The 22,160-nt window shown below is 46.9% G+C and overlaps 1 protein-coding gene across 4 annotated transcripts in view; it reads right to left on the bottom strand.

Moving 5' to 3' along the window:
* KCNIP1 (potassium voltage-gated channel interacting protein 1) overlaps window positions 1-22,160 on the bottom strand; it is a 263,099-nt gene that overhangs the window by 11,355 nt on the left and 229,584 nt on the right. Inside the window, exon 2 of one of the 4 annotated variants that reach the window (XM_006906506.1) lies at window positions 3,291-3,323. The exons of the other annotated variants lie outside the window; for them this stretch is intronic. Within the exon in view, the coding sequence (XP_006906568.1) occupies window positions 3,291-3,323 (33 nt within the window). The remainder of the gene's footprint in view (window positions 1-3,290; window positions 3,324-22,160) is intronic. 4 annotated transcript variants of the gene reach the window in all.

Genomic DNA, 22,160 nt, shown 5'->3' with positions numbered 1-22,160 from the left:
TTTGGGGCAGAAGAATTTGTACATTTCTTTGTTGTATTCTTTCTTATGTGCTGGGCAATACATATCACCTTATTCTGTTGAGAGTAAGGCAGATTATTCAACATAAGTAAGATACTCTGTTTATATAATACAGCTGCACCTGGCCAATTTTCTCATAATTCTTACAGAGCCTTTAATTGTCATTATGTTTGTAGCTGACAAGTAGCAATTACCTAAACACTGCAGCATTTCTGTATTAATCAAAGGGCTGATTCTCAAAGAAACAAATGACAACCTCCCCCCGACATATGTCTAATGCAGAATACACATATATTTTAACTCATTTTAAAATACAAATCCAATTATTTGTTTAAATCTCCTAGCATTAGATTTAATAGCAATTTTATATTAAAAATGCACAGATATTTAACACTGTGAAAAGAGCTAAAAGTTATATTAAAATGTAAATAAGGAAGACGGAAATGTGTTTTTGGAAGAAATGATGTATTTTTGAAGGTGTCTATTATACCTGTCCAAGTTTGTCCTATCTAGAAGCTTAAAAGATTTCTTTTTCAATGTTGTCTCATTTTTATTGAAATATCAAATAGTAAACCCACTTCATTAAGAATTGGGCTTTATTAACAAGCGATTTGTTTGCTGTACAGGCAGCAGGATCCATTTCCACATCAGATTCTGTAATATCTGAATATTTGGGAATTGACAAGTGTTTGTTTCGTTTGGCGTCCGCATCACCCTCTCATCGTTGGGCCGTAGTGACATCGTTAGGAAGGAAATTCGTGCCTTTGGGACTCAAGACGCCGGGAGGAAGCCAGCACGTGGGCATGACAGGCTCAGACCAGTGCTTCTCCGTTTTTTTTTCTTATTGTGTTTCATAGTAAGAACTGCATTTTTCATCACCATCCAGTATACATATACAGATAAGTGACATTTTATGAAATATTTGAAGCACGAATTTTATGAAATACTACTTTCCTTCACTAATGTCAGGTATACATTTGTATTTTCAAATTTAATCTATTCTTTTGTAAACATGTGCTGATGGTGACCCTTGTGTGATGACGTGTGAACGGAAAACACCAACTGAAGTTGTCTGTACTGTGGCGACCTTCTGGGGCGCCCACATGGCAGCGTGCCTTTTCCCCACACTAGCTCCCCGCTTCCTTTCTGTCGATGCCTCATGGTTCAGGCCACTGTGACTATTCTGAAGAAACTTCAGAAGGGGCTGCAGAGGTTTTCGTTCCCCACTCGTTGCCCCCTGGAGAGTCCCCGGGTGCTGTCGGGTGGTCCCAGTAACGGAAGGGAGGTGGCCCAGCTCCCTGGGTAGAGGAGGAGGAGATGGAATGAGCAGGTGGGGAGCCTGCTTGACAGTTGCTTCTGAGGTTCGTTCAGAGTCACCGAGGCCAAATGTCGCTTGTTATTATTATTATTGTTATAGAAAAGAACGATGAGCCAGCTACTAAGTCGACTGAGTTTGGATAATAGAGATAAAAATGAGCCTAGAGATTTCATACTATGGTGATAACTGCATAGCAAGAATGAATTAGTTCTGTTTGTAAGTTGCTTTTAATCTATAAAATGTTTCCCGTCATCTCACTAAACCTTGTGAGTGGTGGCCAGTGGGGGATCATTGCCCTCTCCAACTGAATATTAGGAAGATGGGTGTTTGAACAGGTGAAGAGTTCTCTTCCTTAATACGTGATGAGCTCTCTGTCACTGGGGGTAGTTCAAGCGAGATGGAATAGCCAGCTGTAGAGGAGGCTGTACAGGAAATTCCCAGGCTGAAGGAGGGCCTGGAGAACATGGGCCAGAGTAAGTGGGCCTTAGCGCTTTGGGGTCACAGGCTCTTCTGAGTGCGGAATGAAAGCTTTAGACCCCCCAGAAAAATAAATGTGTGGAATCATGGCACTTTGCCCGTACCTTCAGTGAGTTCCTGTATCTTTTAAGCACATGGGACCTATGTTAAGAGCTTCCAGCACAGGTGATCGCTTCCAGAATCTGTCACTAAATGGCTTTGCCTGAATCCTAGGTCACATAGTCAGTTGGTGACAGAACTGGGCCTAGAATCCAGCCAGTCCAGGGTCTCTTACAGATCTGGCTCCCATGCACCCCTGCAGTGGGTTCTGCTTTCCTTGAACACAAACCGCGAATTGGTTCGTATCCAGCCTTGCAGTCGCTCTGCTCCTAACAAGCTCTGGCCTGTGTGCCCGTCAGACCCTTCGACTACGAGTGGTACCAAGGCCCAGGCCTTAGATCTCCTCCCTAGTGAGGTGTCTCTTCTGTTAGGTCCACGTCCATGACCATGACCAAAGACCATGGCCATGATGATCTTCTCCTTGGCCTGGAAAATAACTTTCTCCATCATGGGATCTCTGGGTCGGACTTTACACCCTTCCATCTAGTTCTGAGGTTACAAAATGGCAGGCCTGGGCATGAACGCAGCCCAAAGATAGGTCTTGTTGGACCTATAAAATGTGCATTAATTTTTTTTGGAACGAATCGCTAATGTTTAAAGATGAGGGGGATTCATGTATAAGTTCGGATTCCTGATTTTTCTTGGAAAATGGGATTATCTGACACCTTTGATCTTGAGTTCTCACAGGACGATCGTTTGGCAGAGTTGAGCAGTGGCTGTTCCAAGGGAACCTCTAGTCTGTGCTCCGTTCTCCTCTGGCCCACTGACTTCATTTCTGCTACCTTCCTAGCTCCGCCGACATTTCGGTTGTTGGTTCCTGATTGAGCCACTTACCCTGTCCCCTGCCTCCCTGTCCCCTGCCTCCCTGTCCCCTGCCTCACCTCGCTCGGTCTACCACCCTCTCTCCCCCTCCCTCCTTATTTGTTTGTTTAAACACGTCCCACTTTATTTCACAAAGGACTGGTTGTATGAAATAAATATAATAAAATAATAAGAGACAAAGTAATAAGAAAAACTGCCTCAGAAAAGGTTGATTAGATTAGGAGGTCAAGACCACAGGGAAAAAGAGAATATAGAAATTTAGGTCATTTGTTCTAAACAGTTACTACACTTGAACCACAAATTGGCTCTGTGTACTTACATATATTTTATTGCCCGTGAGAGGAAAACATCTAAGTTTCTTAGAGGAGCAAAGCTTTTCCTATAACTTATCTCTAAAAGAACGTTTCCAACTGCTTTTATACAGGCGGGGTCTGTTAACAGAGGTACAGAAAGTTGGTGAGTGAGAAGACTAATTACGAAATATATATTTGATTAAAAAGCTCTTCCTTTAAAAGTCATGTGACCAAAGTAGTCAAGTTAGTTTAAACTTTTTTACCTCTCTGATACTGGTAATACCACCAGGCGATGTCTAGGAAAAAGTAAAAAAACATTTTACCAAATCCGTTCATCAAAAATGCAAAACACACTTTTATTTCCCATGGAGATTCTGCTCCGAGGGTGTCCAGGTCACTGGCCAGCTCGACGTACGATGAAAAGGTCTTGTGGCAGAGCTGGGCTGCCCTTCTCCCTGTCCTCTGCCCACCGTCAGAGCAGGTGAGAGTCACCTCGCCGTGCCCACACCTCCCAGCAGGGGCTCACCCAGCATGCCCGCAGCCATGCAGCCATGCAGCCGGAAGAGAGATGGGATGGCACAGGGCAGAGGATGCACGGGTGTCAACGGGCCTTGTAAATGCCTGCATGTCTGATGGAAGAGTGGCTTATGAGCCTCTCCACCGGGGAGGCCCCACTACCCCTCTCTCTCTGCTGCTTTGTGATCTGAAGCTGCACGTCTGGCAGGATTCTTTATTCACTCACTCAGCAACTATCGATGGAATGTCCACTACGCATATTCCGGCGAATGAAAACTACTCTGGGCCCTGCACTCACGGAGCTTACAATCGACAAGTCTGCTTCTCTCCTCCCTTCTCACGCTGATAAGTAAGAAAGATGCAGAAAAGGAATAGGGCTGGTGGAAAACGAAAACGCACGTTAGGACCTCTGGGCAGAGTGGATGCAGGTGAAGTTCCCTGTTATGCTGAATATAAAACATAAGACAAAACATCAGACCTGGAAAATCTTCCAGAGCGTGGAGGAGTTGGGGTGGGGGCGGGTCCCAGAGAGCCGGAAGTAGTGGCTGTGTTTGCTGCCCTCCCGTTGGGGTTCGATTGAGGGATCTGTCTGGTTTCCCTCCGAGGGCCATTACTTGACCTTCGTCCTGTCCTTCCAGTCCTCCCGACCAAGAGTGTGTAAGGCAGCCCAGCCACCACCACCTTGAGTACATTTTAGTCACCTCCCAGAGAGGATGGGCTTACTGTCCTGCTGACCCTCAACTTGGCAGTATGGGCGGGTGTCCACTGGTGTTTCTGCTCGTCTCCTTACCCGGATTTCATGGGAGAAACTTACTTTGCTCGATTTAGTTGCCCTCTTTTTATCACTCTGATTAAGCAGCATTTACATTTTTCCTAATAGACTTTATTTTTAGGGCAGTTTTAGGTTTACAGGAAAAAAGCACAGAAAACACAGAGTTCCCACATAGCCCACCCCCTCAGTTTCTCCTGTTTATTAGCATCTTGCATTGGTGTGGTCTATTTGTTACGAGTGATGAATCGAGATCGATCTCTTTTTAACTGATGTCCACCGTTTACATGAGAGGTCACTCTTTACGTGGTATAGTTCTGTGGATTTTGACAAACGCGTGATGTCTTGTATCCCCCATTACAGTATTCTACAGAATCATTTCACTGCCCTAAACATGCCATAGCCAGTTGTCGTCATGTAGAATTTAGGCCCAGTGAGTCCAGATGTTGAGATTTTTCAAGAGATGCTACCATTAAAAGATTGTTTGTGTCCTGATTCTTAGATGTTTATCAATGAGTTGAACACTTACAACATACAGCATGGGCCAAACGTAACATTCCTGTTTGTAGGATGTTGTGAATGGCTGGCCTGGAACTCTTCAGTGGCAAGTCAGCCCAAGCAGCGTGGGTATGGCTAAGACACCGGGAACCGAGAGGAGCAAGCTCTAACTCATGCCACCGGGATGGCAGGGGACTGGGAAGGGGACAGGGAAGGCTTCAAGGGGAGATGACAATTCATCTGAGTCTTGAAGGAGGAGGGGACAAGGCAACAGCATCTGCACAGGCACAGATGCCAAATGTCCTGGGAAGGGTGAGCTGTCTTGCGGCAGAGCTGACCTGTCACAGAGAACAATCAGAAAAAGAGGATTTAAAAATGCCACATCCATTTGGGGGCGTTGGTGAGCTCCCCAGGTAGCGTGCACTTTAGAAGCCATGATTCTGGAGGGAAGAGAAACTCATTAAAGTGAGCCTGATGAGCAACACTGCTTTTCAACTCAAAGTGTATGCTGATTTATAAGTGGTGGGCATGAGGTTGACAAACTGAGCAAAAAGCGTCTGCTAAGAGCAAAGAACATGAGCAGAACCTTCAGAAATCTGGAAAGACAAAAACTGGATCAGTGTGTCTAAGACATTCAGGACTTGAGGGGCCAAGACTAGGGGGCCACAGAGCCATGAGCCCGATAGCCCGAGCTGCTTATTCCCTCAAGGCATTTGCTAATCATTCCTAGTGACAGAGGAAGAGAAACTCAGCCAAAGCCACAGCCAAAAGATAGACTCAAACAGAGCTTTCTGCAGGCTCACAAAGACAAATGGAAACTCTTAGTACAAGAGAACCATGTTTGAATAAAAAGCAAACCCTAACTAAATGTTACTTGCAAGCACAAGGACACGAGAAAGGTCAAAGGGAAAGGGTGGGAAAGGGTACAGGATGCGAACCCAAATCAAGAAAAGCAGCCTGGTAATTTTAACATTAGGTAAAGTAGGCTTTAAGGCAAGAAACTTTTCTAGAGAGAAAGAGGCAGTTTTCATAACGAAAGGGGCCATCTACTAGGGAGACGTAACGGTTCTAAATTAGCAGGCACTAATAATATAGTTTCGAAATACGTATAAAGCAAAGACTGACAAACTAAAAGGACAAATAGCAAATTCACCGTCATAATTGGGGGATTTAAAGACACCTCTCTCAGTAACCGATCGAACAAAAAAAAATCAGTAAGGGTGTACTGATTTATTGAGTTTGTTTATTGTGGGCAACACAATAAACAAACCTGGCCTCGTTAAGAACAATCGTAGAATACCACATGTCCTTTTCAAGTGCACATAGAACATTTACCAACATCGCCTATTTCCTGGGCCATAAAGCCAATCTCAACAAAGCTCGAAGAACTGAAATTATTCGGAATGTTTTCTATCCAGAGTGGAATTAAGCAAGAAATCAAGAGCAAAAAGGAAACGCGGAAATCGGCAAATGTTTGGAAATCAAGCAATAGGGCCCTTATTCCTAAGTAACTCATGTATCAAAGAAGAAATCTCGTGGAAATTAGAAAACATCTTGAACTAAATGATAATGGAAAGATGCCATATTGAAACTTGTGGGATGCTGTTAAGACTCTACCTCGAGGGAAATTTACAAGAGCATGATGTACACGAGCTGCGAATAATTTAGGTGACAGTGTGCTTAAAATGGAATGCCGTGTCTCTTCTCAAAATCCTATCTCTAGCGTTTCCAGAGGTCCATTTCCAGTCCAGAGGTCCATTTTGAATGTCGCCTAAACTATGTTGGTTGCATTACTGGTGATGGCAAGCTGGCATCTGAGACTGCGATCTTTCCTCTCCCCTTAAACATGGTCGATTGGTTTATTCTGGATGAGCATCATCTTTCCAATGGACGACTTACCCCAACATAATCAGAGGTGAAGATCCTGATGGTGCCTCATGGAGCAGAGTGGGAGACAAGTTCCGTCTGGTGCCGAAATATAATCCTGGAGGCCGGGATTCCTACAGCCCAGGCTTGGAGGTGAGTCGTAAACTCACTCAGACGCACACGGCACACACAGCTCATCAGCTCCGAATGTTATAAACTTCACGATGAGTCCCGGGAGGGCTGAGCTGAGCCTTGATAAAGATTTTCTGAGTGTTCCAGACATTTTTTTCCCAGGCTTCTCGGTTCAATAAAACTCAAATCATGTTTTGCTCCAAGCGTTTGTTCTCTTAACCCTCCTGCCCCTTTTAAGCAAAATTGAATTTATACATTTCTCATTCATTTATACCTCGGTCCTGAAAACGTTCTGAAAAAGAATCTTACCAAAAAAAAAAAAAAGAAAAAAGAAAAAAATCTTTGAGTACTGCCACTGCCGTTTGACGGGAGATTTTCCAGATCGAATGAGTTGAAAATTCTTCCATAGTCAGTGTATTTTAGTTCTCTGATTTTTTTTCCCCGAATGAGGGCGTGTTCGAACGTGGCCTTCAGGTCAGTGCCCTGGGTGGGTGGGGTGTGAGGGAAGGGAAGGGTGTCAGACGCACCTTGCAGCTTCTGGAAAGGCTGCTGGGTGGCGGGGGAGGCGGGTAGAAATTGTCTGAAATGTAATGCCATTATTAAAAGTCCACAAAGTCACTACACGGATTGTGGCAAAAGTCACAATTCTGTTGGTTGTGTGACAAGGTAACATTCACACTTGTTTCAGCGAGATTGCAGAAACCAAGAAACTCTTGGAAAAGAAGTGAGTCATCTCGATCCCAGGGCTGGCAGAGCAAAGGAGCCCTGCGCAGTGTTCAGGACCTGGAGCAAGGCCACATGCATTAGGGACTCTGTGTCTCTCATCCCCAAAGCTAAGGCCCTGGCCAAGGCTGCAAAGTAGGAACGTGGAGACCGCTGTCTTGTCACTGCCACAGGCGGAAGTCTCTAGATGATGTTTTAAGCTGACCTCTTTGTCGGGAACTTGTGCCCCAGGATGAAACTTTCATGATTTTCTGAGGCAGCTCCAGCCTTCGCCACAGCTCCAGGGAGCAATTAGGGAAATGAGGCCCAAATCCTGTCCCCAGCTAGCATTCCGGAGCAATGAGGAAACCACCCACTGTTTCTCGTTTGGTCTCAGCTGGACACTGCCCTGAAGTTCCAGAACAAGGAGGTAGCTGGTTAATGAGCGGTGGCCGCCCTGTGCTGGGGACAGAGGGCATGTCGCCCAGGATGAATGGGTCTAGACGATTTCCGCAAGAAATAAGAGGATTACATGGGGGGGGGATTTGGCTAATCTTGACTGAGGAGCAAAAAATGACAATTCATTGCAAATGAGGAGGAAGAGGGGAAGCTAGTGTCCAGGGAACAAGGGTGCTTGTAGTTTTAAGATGGAAAAATGAAGGTGTAGAGAGAGGTTGAAGGAATGCTCAAAGGAAAAGTAAAATTGCCACGTGACTGGGACTTACTTCAGGTCGGCAGAGAGTTTTCTCATCCAGGGACCAAGGTCAGGTTAAGCCGTGAACGCCTGCCTTCCGGTCTGCTTTGAAGGGTAATTCGCGGCTTTTCAGATAACTTCACAACCTGCTAGGTGATGGCTTCCAAGCAGAGGGCTTGCTTTCCTGGGCCGGTAAAAGTTTAAACGCTGGCTCTTGGGAGGGAGAAAAAGCCTGATGGGTACCATTTTCCATTTTCCCTGATGTGAATATTCTCACCATAGCCTAGTTCAGGCTACCAGTGTGAAGTCACAGAGTGTGGACTCGGGGACGGAAGTGCACGATCCATCGCCAGCCTGACCCGGCTCCATCCGTTACCCCCGCTATTTTGGAATAGCCGGCATATGTTCAATTCTCCCAAATCAGAGTGCGAAAGGCCTGAGGACCGATTTCATAAAGCGGGCTTAGCCCCCACGATCCAACCTTTCTTTCTTGTTAACGTGAGAATAAACTTCTGCACATCATAGAGAATAACCACAGGCAGAGAAATAATGGAGATTAGCCAAGGTGCTTCTGCTGGAATTCAGTAGATTTGTGTCTTCGGATTAAGTGCCCGTCTTGTAAGCTCGGAGAACGTGGTAATAGTTTTACGATTGATCTTATCATCTCACTGTCCCTCGGAGGTATATGGTTATTAATCTACTCACCTTGTCGCTGTGAATCTAGATGACATATGTAAAGAGCTCTATGCACATAGTAGGTGCTCAAAAAATGTCACACCCATCTGATAGTGTATTGTGACTGTGATTTTAAAGGTCGTTGTCAACAGTAGAATCCCATAACCACCTCTGTTAAACACTTTCTAGGCCGTGGTTCTGCCCTCTCTGATGGATCTCGTTAATTAAGTGCGCTTCTCTTCAATGGGGGAGGAATCTGTCGTTCTGTGATTGACTCTATCAGAGGCGCCCAACTGCCGGTTCGGGCTGGATGGACATTAAGTGGCGTAAGTGAATGTTATCAACCTATATTAACTGCTATGGACATAAGCAAACAGCGCGCTCTGGATGAAACAGCGCCCAGCGCCGCGGTCCGCAGGGCACCCAGAACAGGGCGCAGGGCAGCGGGCGTGGATGCGAGACGCGGGCCCAGCGTGCGAGTCTGTGGACATAATAACCAATCGCCACCGAGACAACGTCCAGCCTCTCCCGCCCCAGCGCTATTACGTGGCCCCACATCCTCTGCCCTAATCATCCCGATAGTCCGAGTGTGTATCGTTTGGGTCCATTTCGTGGCTGGGGAGGGGAACTGGATTTTACCCTCGACTAGAACACCAAGCGCCAAATGCAAGGGCTGCCGCCAGTTGGTCGGCGAGTGCCCGCCCTCCTGCCTAGAAGCAGGGAGTAGATGGCAAAGTGTCATCGCCCAGACTCGGCTCAGAAGGCTTTTAACTGTGCACTTAATAAATGAAGGCTTGGCAGACATACCTTGAATTATTAATGACGTTATTCGGCCTTGATTGTTTCCTTCTTTTGGGGAAAGGTTATCCACTCAAATGCCTTTGATTAGACTGTGCAATACATCACAATTGGGTCTATTTTATGTGTAGCTTTGTGGTGATAATAGTTCTGTCTCATTTAGAAGCAAATCGGACATTATGAACTTCGTGATTTATTAATGTATTGATTTCTATAAATGTCAGCACATGTCACAGCCAGTCAGAGCGCCCAGGAGCAATCAGTGAAGGGCCAATAAAAATGGAAAATGAAATCATCATTAAAAAAAAAAAAAGGAAATACTGCCTGGTTCAAAGCCCTGCTGTCTCTCTGAATTGTTTCAGGATTCAGATAATTACCACGAAGACATCCCCTGTGCCTGAGGAAACACAGCCTGCGTAAGGCTGTTTGGAGCAGCTCTGCTTGTTTGTCTATTCTGTTTGGTCTGAAATAAATGACAGGTGAAATGTTGGACCTGGAGGAACCCCGGGGGCCTGTGCCCAGACCCCTGGTCCTGGAGAAAGCAGGAGGATAAGGGGATGTCTCTCCTTCATCAGAGTCACCGCACCATAACCCACCACTTCCCTGCTGAGGAGTCTTCAGGATAAAGCCCAGCTTCCCCAGCAGGCATTGAAGAGTCTGCCCTGGGGCCCGCTTTGCCTTTCCAGAACAATTCCCCACAATTCCCCGGCACGGTCTTCTGCAACAGCCACAGTCTCCTGGTGTGTGGACCCCTGTGTCTGCCAGAGCATGTGATCAGCTGGCCCCAGTCCCAGCCCCTCTCCAAACCTGGCTTAAGAGCTGCCTCCTCTGGGCAGTGCTCACAGACCACCCGTGGAAAGCTCTCTCTCCATCCAAACTCTCGATGCACTTGTCGTCTCTAAGAATCACCCAGCAGATATTAAAATCTACCTTTGGGAGTTGCAGTTTTCCTTACCAGAGTGGGGTGGGAAGGGTGGGGTTGGGGAGATTGTGCCTTGTCCCTGTTTTCATTTGGTTTTTATTTTTGGTTTCCTGCCCCCTCCATGATGTCCAGTATCCGCTTTGCACATAGTGCTTATTATTTGCTAAGAGTGCAGAGAGCTACAAGGAGCTAAATAGGAAAAAGGGAATTGTCCAAGAGAATATCTGGAAAGCATTTGGCTAATTTAGTGGCTGCTTTCACCGTTGGATGGTTAGGTTCGGAAATCATCATCTGGTAGCCCAGAGGGTGAAGTTGCTGTCACACTTCTTTTAACTGTGAATCTTGCCAACATTGACTAGACATAAAAGATGGATTTTTGGCTTCTCTTTAGAATCCGAAGCTATAGCTTTCAGGCCCCCGTTGTCGCATGGCAGTCACTGGCTGGATCTGAGGAGCGGTTGCTGGCTTTAGACAGGGGATGTGGTCTCTAGTAAACCGCAGTCCCCACTACTCCCTATTGCCTCTCCACACTAAGACCGAGGAATGGTTGTTATTTATCATCATTTATCTAACTTACCTGCCTAGTCTGTGATCTCTGTTTAACAGCCCCTCTCCATACCGTGTTTTTCCAAGTGACTTTTGTGGTAATTTAGAAGTATGACAGAATTTTATTTTGGGGGTCCCAAGCAACATGGAGAAGAAAGGACGCCCTGTGGTTAGAGAAGACCTCTATATAGATTCGGGCCATGCCCTCAAATGTCTGCTTCTGTGTTGCTAACCTCACGTATGAAGGATGGAGTAGACTTACAGGTTCTGGTTCCACATATTTTTACCTTATATTTTATGAAGCACTTTTTGCATTGCTTAGCTCCTGTGGGGTATGTGTTATGTCATTCCCATTTTGCAGAGGATAAAACTGAGGTTCAGAAAGGAAAGAAAAAAAATTATTATTCCCGTTTCATGCGGAGAAATGGAATCAGAGATCTTATGAGACATCCCCGAGGTCATGAAGATGGCGACTAGCAAAGACTGATCTCATCATCTGGTCAATAGTCAAATGCTTGCTGGTATAAGGGACCGTCGGTCCTATGGGTCTCTCATGGGCCCACTCCTGTGTCCTGTGTTTGTTTCTCTGTCTCAGCAAGTCAGGGACCAAGTTCCTCTACCCAAGCTTCTCACACTTTCTACACTTGAGAATTTGCAGAGCCCAGTCTAAGGTGGCAGGAAGGGAGTCACCAATGGTTCAGGGGCCCCCCGCCTTAAGCACTCTGCTATCCATTTAGCATTTCCCACTTTGTGAGCTTGAAAACAGCCTTCGCTCTGGGTGACAAGTTGCGTAAGTCACAGAGCATATGAATTACGGAGAGATGCTTTTATCCTGCCCCCTAAGAGTATGGATGTGGCTTCGGGGGCCCAGACAGGGAACCAGACTTGTCCAAGGTCACACACTGGATTCCTGGCAGAGCAGCATTAAATTCAGGTCAGATAATTACTGAGTGCCTACTACGTGCCAGCCTTTCTTTGAGGCACTGGGGAGAAAGCAGTGGCGAGGAGAGCAGTGAACAGAAGTGACGACGTGTGCTGTGGACGGAAGTAAAGCAAAGCTACATGAGCAGAGAGAAACAGGTCCTGGGAAGCACTGTTTCATGTAGGGTGGTCCGGGAAGGCGGCAGCCCCGCTGAGCATCAGCAAGAGGGGAATGATGGTGAGCTCTGCAGTCAAAGTAGGCTGGGTGAATCTCAGCTCTGCAGCTTCAGAGCTGGTGAGCCGAACACGCCACGTCCGTCTTCCAACACTCAGTGCTCTCAAGAGTAAAATAGTAGCATCCATCTCCCAGTCCTTTTTTATTTTTCAGTTAAAAACATTACATTTTTGAGTAGGATAATGATAAATAGACGCCATTTATTTTATTGTGAAGATGGCCGAGTGCAATGGGTGATTAGTTGTTGTGTTTGTTGCGATGATGTTTTTGTAGGAAGAAACTTTTGTTTTCAAACCAAATATAATATTGTAGTGATCGTCAGTGCTCCCCATCAACTATTTCTGGGGCTCCTCCCTGAGGAGCATGGGTATACTGCCAGCCCCTTTGATGGTAGGCGTGATCATGTGACCAAGGCTGGCCAATCAAATGAGAAACAGGAGTGATGTGTGTCCTGGGGTGGAGGCAGATATTAAGCGAATAGATCTGAATTACAATTGAGCCAAGTGCTATGGAGGAAAGGTATGGCAGGCCATGGGAACTTAAACAGGAAGACTTAGCCATAAGCAAACTCTGGATGCTGAGCCAGATGGACGACAGGGGAATGGCCAGGTGGAGAGTGAGGGAACAGCCTCTCCAAGGGCCCCGCGGTGGGAAAACGAGAGTCCTGTTCCAGGAGATGAGAGAAGGCTGGTGTGTCTGGGGGCTGTGACAGGGTGAGCAAGGGACAGAGGATTGCAAGGCGGATGTGACCCTATTATGGGCCTTGGGAGTCCATGTTTATAGTACAGGGTGAGCAAGGGACAGAGGATTGCAAGGCGGACGTGACCCTATTATGCTGGGCCTTGGGAGTCCATGTTAACAGCCTTAGGGACGGTAAGCAGCAAAGTACAGCACAGAGGGGTATTTTTTTGAGAAGCCAGTGGAGAGTTATAAGTTACAGTACTAACCACCCAACGAGGGCTGGTATCAGTCATAAGAGCACTGAGACACATTCAGCCCCTCTCCACTTGCACGGACTTCGTGGAGCATAATTTTGCAGGGCTAGCTCTCTGCCCGAAGGCTTTGCATCCTTCCTCTCCTTGCTGGCTCACTGCAGCAGAAGGCTTCCATTAATCAAACAGGCCTGAGACCTCAGACTCAGTCCCAGCTCTCTGCAAGAGGGGGAAAGGGCAGAAAATCCGTTTCGCCCTATCAGTTAATAAAGGCTACGATTTGAGATATTTGAAATTTCAGCTGGAATGCCAAGGGGTCTGGTAATGCCTATTTAGAATGCCAAAAGCTGAGTCAGTCTTGGCTGGAGACCTGGCTCCATAGCATTAAGAATACTCTAAGGCTGGGGAAAATTTCCTAGGACTGGAAGACTTTTTCTAGCTAGGCAGTAAGTTCTTTCTTTATTCTTATTTTAGTTAGCCCATGACCCTGCAGCGGGGAATAGGTACTGGTAGTTATAATTAAAAGAGAGAGGGAGAGATTAAATGTGCAAAAGAGATGTGGTAACTATTTAGGCAAAGTGTAGGAAGGTAGGAAGTAATGGGACCGGGGTTAAGGCTGTGGGTAATCCCATACATGCTTTAGATTATTCCTCAGAAATATTCCTTAAAAGCGGAAAAAAATCTTGTAAAATAGGAAATTATCTATCATCTATCTATCAATCAATCTATCTATCTATCTATCTATCTATCTATCTATCTATCTATGTATCTATCTATCTATCTAATCTATCATCTATCTATTATCTATCATCTATCCTTTCTCTCTCTCTCTCTCTCTCTGATATCATACATAAAAATTTTAGCAGTGGTTATCTCTGAAGGTTGGGATTATGGATGGCTGTTACATGCCTTTTGCTTACATGTATTTTCTAAACTTTTTTGCTGTGAGCAAGCATTAACTTCTAATAAGAAATCCAAAAAGCTTATTCGAAAGTTGAGTTAAAGGGCCAACGTGGGGCACCTCAGAAGCCCTGGGATCAGGGGTGGGGTGGGTGCCTTCTCTCTGCAGGGGGGCCTGGGAAGCCAGGCAGGTGAGGGTGGAGCGCCTCTGATTAGAGGTCTGTGTGTAGCCTTGGTAACATGCTTCCTTCATTGATCTCAGTTTCCGCATCGGGAAATGGTAGGAATAATCCCTACTTTGTGTAGCTCTCGCGAGATTTAGAGGAGATAATGAACGGAGGTACAGCTGGCGTGCAGTAGGTGCTCAGTAAAAGTTAGACGGTTCCTAATGACTCTTCCCTAGTCCGAAGAGGAAAGGACACAGCCTGGTCTGAGGCAATGGGTCGGCCAGGATGCCCTCCCTCTGGAGACATGGGTGTGGGGCTGGCGTTCCATTGATCAGAACTGTAGCTGACATTTCGGAAGCATTTCCTAGGTACCAGGGCTGTATCTAGTGTTTCAGGGACACTGTCTCCCGCAACCCTCCCCAAACTCTGTGAGCTCCACACTGCTACCCTTTTCAAGGCACAGAACCTGAGACCGTAAGGTAATCTACCCGAGACCACACAGTTCGTACGAGCCAGACCTGGGACTCAAATCCAGGTCTGCCTGATGCCGAAACCCTTGCTCTTAACCGCTGCATTATGGTGTATGAGTTTTATAACCACATCGAACTGGGTTAAAATTCCAAATTTGCCACTTGGATGTGAACGTACCCATGTCTCATGGTCCTCATAAGGGGCCAAATGTGACAAGGCATGTGAAAGACCCGTGCCTGGCACCCAGCAGTGCTTGTCACATGGTGGTTCCCTCGCTCCCTCCCGTGGGTCCCCAAGAGCACAGGCCCACAGCACCTGGCTCTTCTGGGGAAGTGTCTCAGAGCTATGCTGCTGAAAAAGCCTTTTTTTTTTTTTTTGCCGTAGCTGTGCGGATAGATTTTTAATATTTAATTAGGGAGACCTTCCGCTTGCAGAGAGGGCAGGACTTGTTATTAAACCCCCGCTGCCTGGTCTCCCTCGCTTGCCCGTGGGATTATTCATTCATTTCCAGTCGCACAATTTAATATTGCAACAGCTAATGGGGAGATGTTGATAATTTGTAACACTGGTCGGTCCCGAGGCACTGGAGAAGCTCCGTGCCTGGGCCTGATATGGGGGCCAGAGCAGATTCTCGGGAGGTGAGGGCTCCCTGGAGCTTCCTGTTCATTATGTGCAAACATTCCCCAGTGCCTTCTGAGCAGCCGTGTTGGGAGCCAGGAGGATTAGAAAGACGTTCACGGCACGGTTGCATCCTCAAGGAGTTAGGGCTCTGGGACACCTGAACGCATTAAAAGATTTCGCTGTTAAAATCTGGACCAGAGATTTGTTTTTAATCGAGGACAGTAGGACATGCAGACATGGAAATGACTGTCGTGAAGAAAGAAGTTGATACTTACAGAGCCCTAAAAACAGGGAGCACAGGACACTATGCAGGGCCGCATGGGGTCAGACAGCAGGCAGAGGGGAGAGCGTGGCCCACAGGCCAGGCAGGATAGGTATGCAGAGTAAGCGTAAGACTGGAAAGTCCGAATCATTTTGGCGGCCTCTGAGCTCTAGTTCTTAGTTGTCCTTTACTGGACCCGGGAGTGATTTAGGGCAGAGGGGACATTGGCTTGGTGTATGACAGACAGAGGAGATGGTTGGGCTGTGGGTTCTGGATTGGTTCGTTTGTATATCAAAGGCACACTTGCAGCAGAGTCATTTGCTGTCCCCCAAATTCGCTCGCTCTGGGAGGGGTAGTCTCTCCAGGATCAAGGCCCCCAAATGTCCAAGTATTGAGAATGCAGAACATAAGGAAATATAGTCACTAGAGTCTGGTGCTGCAGTCAGACAGACAAGGGTTCAAAATGCCTCCTTCGACATTTCCTAGCCGGGGCATTGGGCATGCCCTTGGCGTCTGTCCCCAAGGCTCCTGGAAAGCCCCAGCCTCTAGCCTATAAGCTCAGCCCTACCAATGGGTTCTTCGCATGAACAGGCAGCAGGACCTTTGTAAAACAGCCATTCACAGGGCACGTAATTATGGAGCATTGGAGCATCTAGTACCTGCCAGGCACTTTGACAGGCAGCACGACCGCGACGATGAGCAAAGACAGCTGCGGTTCTTGTCCCCAGAGAGGTTACGGTCTGGCGCGTGAATCACAGCCACAAATACAAAATTAGAACTGGGAGAAGCGCTGGGAGTGGGAGCTGTTTGGTCTCGTGGGAGGGAGTGGTGGGGAGTCGGGTGCAGCATAGACAGCCAGGGAAGGTCTCCCTGAGGGAGTGATGGCGAGCCTGAAATCCCAAGGCGTGAGAGCTTACCAGATGGGAAGGAAGGGGTGTGTGTGTGCGTATGTGTGTGTGTGTGTGTGTGCGTGCGCGTGCGTGTGTGCATGCGTGTGTCTTTTCAGTAACCTCCTGTGTAGAGGCTCCGGGGAAGGAGAAAATGAGGTGTTCAAAGGAGAGCCATGTGAACGTGCCCCTTACTTTGAAGCCTTCGGGAGAAAGGCCATGCTCTTTAATAAGGCACCTCAAGGCCTTTCATGATCTGCTCCCCACGAAGCTTTCAGGGTTTGTCTGTTGCCCTGCCACACACACACTCACTCTCTACAAGTACTTGCAGTTCCCCCAACGTGACTCCCTGGGTGACACGTTCGTAGCTCTGCACATGCTCCTGCCCCCATCTGGTGCCTGATTTCCGTCCCTTTCTGCTGGATCATCTCCTGAGCTTCCTTCAAATCTATCCCATTGCCTTGCACACATCCAGGAGACATTATTCAGACTACAGTGTGCATGATGCCTGCTGGAGTTGTGCAGCCCTCTCTAAATTGTCACCTCAAGGGCTACTTCCTCCGAAACGGAAGTTTTTCGGTTTTCCCCAGACAGCATCGGTACGACAAGATTCCTCTCCTGCAGCGTCCAGCACACCGTGTGGCCAATACAGAAAGGCTTTTCTGTCTCCCTGGACCAGGGGCTCCTTGAGGGTGTGGCAGATTCAGTCACACACTTAAGAAGTATGTATCGAGCTCCTATTCTGTGCCAGGTCCTGTTCCAGGTGCCGGCAACATGGTCATAGATGAGTCGTGCATGTCCTCTGTCCGGCAGGACTGAGACATTAAACAAATACTCATACAAACGAATATGCGATGATGAGCTGCCCGAAGCGTGTGAAGGAATAGTGGGGGCCAGTGAGAGGAAACAAAACCAGAAAGGACCCGCAGACACAGGAGCCGAAGTAAAGGTGAGAGAGCGGAAGGGAAAGTTTCGGGGCCGGGAAGATCGTGTGTGAGGATTATGAGATGAGAATGAACTTGGCCTTTTGAGGAACTCAGTGGAGGCCAAGTGGCAGAGCAGAATGTCGCCAGGAGGAAGTGGTGTCAGGTAAGATGGTACCTGGTCCGATCCGTCACCTTTGAGTTTTTATCTTTAAGGTAATGGGAAGCAGAGGTATCAGGTTGATAATTGCCCCAAATGAAAAATGCACCTAGGTGTCCATCATCATTAAAATAAATACATCGTCCGCACAGTCGCACAACGAGACGCTGCACGGTGATGTGAATGGATGCACCACAGCGACGTCTAACAGTATCGATGAATACAGAGAGCAAGGGAAATGATTCTGTGCTCGTAGAAGTCAGGACAACAGTGATCCCTGGCAACTAGTGACTAGAATGGAGCAAACAGGGGCTTCTGGAATGCTATAACGGTCTTCCTTTTTGTTTTAAATCTGGGTATTGGTTACATGGGTTCTGGTGCGTATTATATTTCAATAAGAGGTTTTTTTCTTAAGTAGATGCAGAAAGACCTGGCTGAGAGATGATGTTAACACTGAAGGAGACCAATGAGAGGCAGAGTTTTAATCTCTCTGGCGGAGAGCCCACCAGACTTGCTGATGTGTGGGAAGGGGTGACAAGGAAGATTTTCCAGGCTCGAGCAATTGGGTGGATGGTGGAACCGTGTTGTGCCAGTGGAGAAGGTCATTAGGGCTCGGTTATTAGTCATCAGGTGACCAAGTTGGGACTTGATTTTGCCACATTGCTTCTGTCTGATCATGGATGACGGTCTGGGGATCAGTGGTGTCCTAGAGGGTGGAGGAGGCCGTCTCCCCATCTCGGTTCCCATGATGGCAGAAAGGGCCCTGATGCTTAGAAAGAACTGAGATCTCCAAAAAAAGAGCAGCTCTGAGGTCCTGTTTTGTCATTAAAGGAAAAAAACAAAACATTTACCCACAATGTCTCTTTATAGGATAATATAAATGAACCAAAATGGTTCATTGGGAAATATCTCAGGCTGATTAAAAATATATGAATTTTTACTTTAGGAACAGGATGGCCATATTATTCAAAATTGTAAGCCAAACTGTATTATCTATTATTAATTTATTTTTAATAGACATCTTTCTTATAGATTAGCATTCTAATTACTTCTGAAAAAGTGGGCAGCAGCGAGACGAGATTTCTAATTAAAATTGTCCCAAAGATAAATTGAGCTCTCTGGCCGAGAGCACTTCAGCCTTGTCCTCATCCGGGATCAATGGTAGCTTTCATCCCAGAGGGGCTGAGCTGGGATTTTCATCTGTGCTAGATCTGCCCACAGAGTTTGAGGTTCTCCCCAGGAGGTAACTGGCGTCCTTCCAACCGCAGCTCCTGCAAAGGTACGATCAGAGAGCCACAGGGGAGAAGGTGAAGCCACTGGGGCAGAGCTGTCTGCAGCCTGCTTCTGGCTGCTCTCTCTCCTCTCAGCTGCCTGCCCTTCCTTTCTGCTTGCGCTGAGCACAGCTCGCCGTATATGACAGAAAAATTCATGGAGGTCTTTCAAATACTTGATACGATCGAGAAACCTCAGCATTTAGAGGTGGACTGAGGCTCATTCATGCCAGTTCAAATCAGGTCACGTTGATAGAGAGCCCTCTGCGGTCAGATGTTTGCATCTGTCACGTCGGAGAAGTGGAAAGAGTTGGATGCTGTGCCCAGACAGTTTTGGCTTGAATTTCACACCTGCCACGAACAATTCCATGGCCGGCCCAGTGGCGTCTCCCTGAATGTGAAGGACACTCACTTCTCAGGGTCCTCCTGAGGATTAGGTGGATACCCAGGACACGGCACAGAGTCGGCGTGCAGCAGGTGGGGCTCCTTTGCCTTCCCCTCCTGTCGCTTCCTGGGTGAGGAGGGTGGGGGCCTGAACTGAGCTCTGGGTCACCCCGCCTGGGTGTCAGGCAGTCTGGTGCCATCTTTAAGAGACAATGTGTAGGAGGGCTGGTCTGTCCCCAGGGAGGCCAGCACAGGGCAGAGAACACCAAACCACGTCCTGCGACTCCTGGCTTCCATTCTCCGGCTTCGATGTTTTTCTGCAGTAAGAAGGCAGATGGGGAGGGCGCAGGAGCCCTGGAGCTCTCCTTTGCCAGCCTTGGGCAGTCCTCTGTATTTTCAGTGTATTAATCAATTGGGGATCTAGTCTCCAGAAACTTTTCTAAAGTCACCTTGAACCTATGCTTTTTTTCAATTGATATTAATTTCCTCTGGAGATATCAAGTTTCATTAAGTTTATTAGCTCTGGGTAAGTCAAACTTATTTTAATCGGTCCTAGTTTACTTCTTTTAATTTAATTTTAGTATGTTTAAGATTTGTTCAACATTTGTTTATTTAACAAGCATATAAGCTCTGTATGTGCGGATTTTAGGAAAGGGAAGATTTCTATAAGTTTAATGAATTCCTATGTAAAGACGGGCTGAGTGCTTTCATATTTGTTAATCTTTTGTCTTCTCAGCAATCTGGGAGGTGATGTTAGCACCCCTAGTTTGCCACCGGACAAGCTAAGTGACTCTCCCAGGGTCCCACGGAGAGTAAGCATTTGTACTGGGCTCTGGAGCAGATTTCTCTGGAATGCAGTATTGCAACGGAGTATTGCAATGTTGTAATGTGTGTCCGGCTTTCTCTGACTTCTTTCTCCTCTCTATACATCGGAGAGATGGACGTTAATATCCCTGGAGATGCTCAGCATCGATTCTTTGCTTCTGCTGACCTGGAGGATTTTTAAAAGCATCCTTGCCTTGTCTGCAAAGGCTCGGGCGAGATTTGGAGCAGAGAATGTAGAGGAGGGGTCCTCCTGGGCTCCCATCTAGCAGCCTGCTTCTTGCCTGTTGCACTTGGCCTTGGTGAGATCTTAGGATAAAGTGTCATGACTGCAGCAGGTTAATGCAGACCTGGCTGAGCACTAGCCCGTCCATTGAATACCACACGTATTTAATTGCATCTGGCCAATGAGTGCATTGCACGTTTGGGGATCTTTACTTAGGTGGTTCTTGAGGAAAATTGAGGGCATGTATATCAAGCAATTTTTGAATTATGTCTCTATTAGCATCTGTGAATATCTCCCTGGGGAGGCCAGGAAAGCTCTATTAGCAGAGCAGTTTAAAGCAGGATTGGAGGAAGCAGTGGGGGATACCCCACAGGGAACAATAATTATAAACAGCGCTTCCATGTAAACAGGGCTTAATGGGTTTTCTATATTGAATTCCTCACGAGTGATGTCTCAGCACCCACTCCAGGGTCTTACTCTTGAAGTGTCGGGAACTGAGGCAGAGGCTGGGTGGGCCCTGCTGGCTCCTTGGGTACCAGAACCCTCTCAGACCATGGCAATGCTGAGCTGTGGGCAATGTGATGATAATGGTATTGTTGTGTGACCTTCAGGAAGTGACCTTGGGCAAGTCATTTCCTCCCGTTGGGCCCTCGTAGAACGTTTATTAAGTGTTAGCAAAATGCTCTCGCACAATTAATTTCAATTAATCCTCCCAACATCCTGCAAGGTGGGTAATATTTTCCCATTTTACAGATTAGAAAACTAAGTCTCAGGGAAATATCTTGCTCAAAGTCATTAGTCAACAAACGGCAGAGCCGAGGTTTAAATTCTGGCCTCTGACTCCAATTCTGGGGTTATTCCCATGGCTCCAGTTCATTTCCATGCTCTTTAGGATCTTGTCCAGCTAAACATTCTACGAAATATACTTTTTCAATGCCAGAAGCTTGGTGATCTCATCTTGGCTTTGCAACACTGCCTCAACTTATTTTGCCTCTAGCAGCCATGGGAACAGAAATGTCACTCATGAGTTCCAGTGTTCTAGGGGTTATTCCTTAGGCCCAGTGCACACATAAGGAATCCTCACTGATGGTCAGTTGTCATGGTGATGGTGCCATAGAGAAAGGCTGTGGCCCTGGCCGGATCTTCTTATACGGAGTGAAACTATGGGATCGTGAAAACTTCAAGGTTAGACAGACATTAGATGTCACTCGGTGGTTTTTAAACTCCTATAAAGGCGAGAGATTCTTTAATCACAGGAATTTTTGCATGGAGGCTGAGTAGGCAAAATAGACAAAAGCAACCAGATGCTGGATTAGAGAGAGAAAGCAGGAGAAGGCTGTTTTCCTCCCCCAATCTCATAAGGTGGTTTTGCAGATCACCATTTAGAAACTCAGATCTAATTCAAACTGCTCACTTTACAGCTGGCCAGAGGGAGCCCAGGGGTGGACACCGATGTGCCCGAGGGTCAGGGCTGAGCCTGGAGTCCAGGTCTACAGATATGCCACCTAGGGCTCTTTTCTTAATCACGTAAAAATGGCAATGAGAGTGCCCCAGGGTTGAGCTTGAAAGGATTCTCAGGTTCTTTGCTATGACCAGGGATGATCACTAACTTGTACATTCATTCATTCACCAGTTTTTACTAAGCATATACTTATTTACTAAGAATAGAGAACTTTCTCTATTCTTGGAATATTCTCTGAAATATCAGGGGATTACCCCAGGGCAGTCCAGAGAGGAATGGCAAGCTTCTGGAAATATTTAGGATGTGTATTAGGAAGGGAATAGAGAGGTTTGGAGAAGGAGCCAGGTTTTGGAGGCAAACAAAGGCCCACT

Source organism: Pteropus alecto, unplaced genomic scaffold (assembly GCF_000325575.1).
Source record: "Pteropus alecto unplaced genomic scaffold, ASM32557v1 scaffold40, whole genome shotgun sequence".
Classification (NCBI taxonomy): Eukaryota; Metazoa; Chordata; class Mammalia; order Chiroptera; family Pteropodidae; genus Pteropus; species Pteropus alecto.
The sequence above is the reverse complement of the archived record's forward strand: the minus strand, read 5'-3'. Positions and strand labels throughout refer to the sequence as shown.